Below are 2,333 nucleotides of genomic sequence, written 5' to 3'. Positions count from 1 at the left end.
GTCCCTGGATCGGGGAGTTTAGTTATTAAACTGGAACAAGAGGACAGCAGTTCTTCTGCACAAGGGGCAGCATCGTGGCTCAATGGTTATTGCTGCTTTACAGCACAAGGGACTCCTGTGTTACCCAAGGCTGGATTTGAAGAGTCCAAAGATGTGCAGATTGGGTGGGCTGGCCATGGGAAAATGTGAAGCAATAGGATAGGGGCAGGGGTTAGATGGTCTTTGAGGGCAAGTGGGATTCATTAGGCCAAGTTGAATGGTTCAACCCTGTAGGGGTTCTGAAGTCAGGCTGAAGATCTCAGCATCACTGGAATATTTATTTGTTAGTCTATTCAGGCACAACAACCCTCATGGGGCTGGTTATCAGTTCAAAGCAAGACCTTAAACTCAAAGGAGAGTGAGTTCAATCAAGCTGCCACCCCCAACTTCACCAAAAGCCCACATCAGGAACTCACGAGAGAGTCCGTGTTGCCAGAGGAGAGTTTGTGCAGATCCAGCAGACTCTGGTTCACATCCTTCTCCATCTGCAGAGCTCTCTGCATTGCCTCCAGAGGATTGCCCCACTCATCTTGCTCTGGCTTCTAGGGGGGTTGGAAAGAGATGCTCAAGTCACTTTATCCATTAAATTTAATTTTTTAATGTGGTATACAGTATCATTACTAAGCCAATAGAATTGCTGCAAATCCATATCTAGCAAGATAGACACTAAACCCAACCTTGATGTCCTGCAGGAGGACCCGGCCTCCACGTTTATTCTGGAATGCCATCAGTTTCTCAGCGTGTTCCCGTTCCTCGTGAGACTGCTCCTTGAAGAACTCAGCAAAGTGACGCAGGGCAACATCATCCCGGTCAAAGTGAGAGAACTATGGGAAAACAGCAGCATTAATTGTATACTGAGATTTAAACAACAAAGACTTCAGAGATTTATTTTTGATACACAAAGCTGATGTTCCTGTCAAAACCCAGCATAGCTCACGAGTCTTTAAAAGGAAGCAGGAACTCCGTTCAGATTCAGCCAGAAGATACCATTACCATTCAATATAGTATTCCATGTCACAAATACATTTCCCAAGGCTGTGTATGGAGTACACCCATAGAGTTAAACCTACCCAATTTAGGAAGCAGTTACTCAGCACCATATCTAGGAGCAGGCAGGTTCCCACCAACACCTGGGATGACAATCCCCAGACACTGAAGCAGTGATCTCGGTCCTCAAGACACTACAGGCCTAGCCCAATAGGGTAATTATTATATTGCAAGCACCCACAAGCCACCAGAAATCCCAGTCCTTCACTGGGAGGAAGAGGAGGATAATACAGAAGGAGGTAGAGAGGACCTGCCAACACTGTAGCAGGTACCATCACCAATACAGGTGACGACCTGCTCACACCATAACCCATGGGAGTGTTCTTTCAGTTGGAGATACAGGCAGCAACTCAGCAATTGCTATCAACTTCTTCAGATGTTACCAAGCACCTCTCGGACAGCAGTTTATAAACAGACCTTCCTCACAGGTATGGACACGACCAAGCACCAGGAGGATTGAGCAACCAGTTGCATATATTGCAACACATGTGGAAACAGGAGAGACTTCAACTGGCACCATCCAGTTCCAGATGAAAGGCTGCTACCATTACACCTCAAGACCACCTCCCCAGCTAAATTTTAGCTCCTTTCTAATTAACCCATTTAGACACATGATCTATCTGAAGCACAGGTGACTTCAAACTTCTGATGCAGGAAATAGAAAGAGTTCTCAACACAGCCTTATTTTCCAGCCAACTGCTCATTTCCTAATCAATTTTTCCAGAGAGAAAAGACTGCACACCTTCAGAGCAAGAATCACCCAAGCCATATTAAACTTCAGTGATCAGCTGTTGGAACACAGTCCATTCATACAGCAATCGAACCTGCACTACAAGTGACAGACACTCGGTACAAGGTAGCTGCCTTTTCCCAGTAAAAAGGAAATGATAATATTTCAGGCCATATCATAAACTCACAAAATTCTAGCTTTTTCAGAATACAGCCTCAGGAACAGAAGCCTCACCATGGAGACGTAAACATAGGAGGAATAGAGCTCCAAGTTGATCTGCTTGTTAACAGCATCCTCACAGTCCTTGTGGTAGTTCTGACACACTTGGGAAGCCATCTTCACTATTACTGCTCACTCCCACCCAAACACCTCAAGAACTAAGCCTTTTTCCCACAAGCTCTTGTATTTATACTCCTGCAATATCCTGCACTCAACCTGGGAATGATGTCACCAATGATGATTGGCAATCCCTGACCACCAATGAGGAATGTTCCATCAATCCAGTCACCAATAAAAA

At 45.2% G+C, this 2,333-nt stretch overlaps 1 protein-coding gene across 1 annotated transcript; it reads right to left on the bottom strand.

The window, feature by feature from the left end:
- Positions 1-443: 443 nt before the first annotated feature.
- Positions 444-2,211, bottom strand: LOC109931175 (ferritin, middle subunit-like). Its single transcript, XM_048593528.1, has 3 exons — positions 2,051-2,211; positions 717-863; positions 444-581 (listed from the first exon to the last, which is right to left on the bottom strand). The coding sequence occupies exons 1-3, from the start codon at positions 2,150-2,152 to the stop codon at positions 444-446; spliced, it is 387 nt and encodes a 128-aa protein (XP_048449485.1). The 5' UTR covers positions 2,153-2,211.
- Between the last annotated feature and the right edge of the window lie 122 nt (positions 2,212-2,333).

The sequence above is a fragment of the Rhincodon typus genome, unplaced genomic scaffold (assembly GCF_021869965.1).
Source record: "Rhincodon typus isolate 14 unplaced genomic scaffold, sRhiTyp1.1 hic_rhity00003035, whole genome shotgun sequence".
Classification (NCBI taxonomy): domain Eukaryota; kingdom Metazoa; phylum Chordata; class Chondrichthyes; order Orectolobiformes; family Rhincodontidae; genus Rhincodon; species Rhincodon typus.
This window is presented reverse-complemented; position numbering and strand designations above follow the sequence as displayed.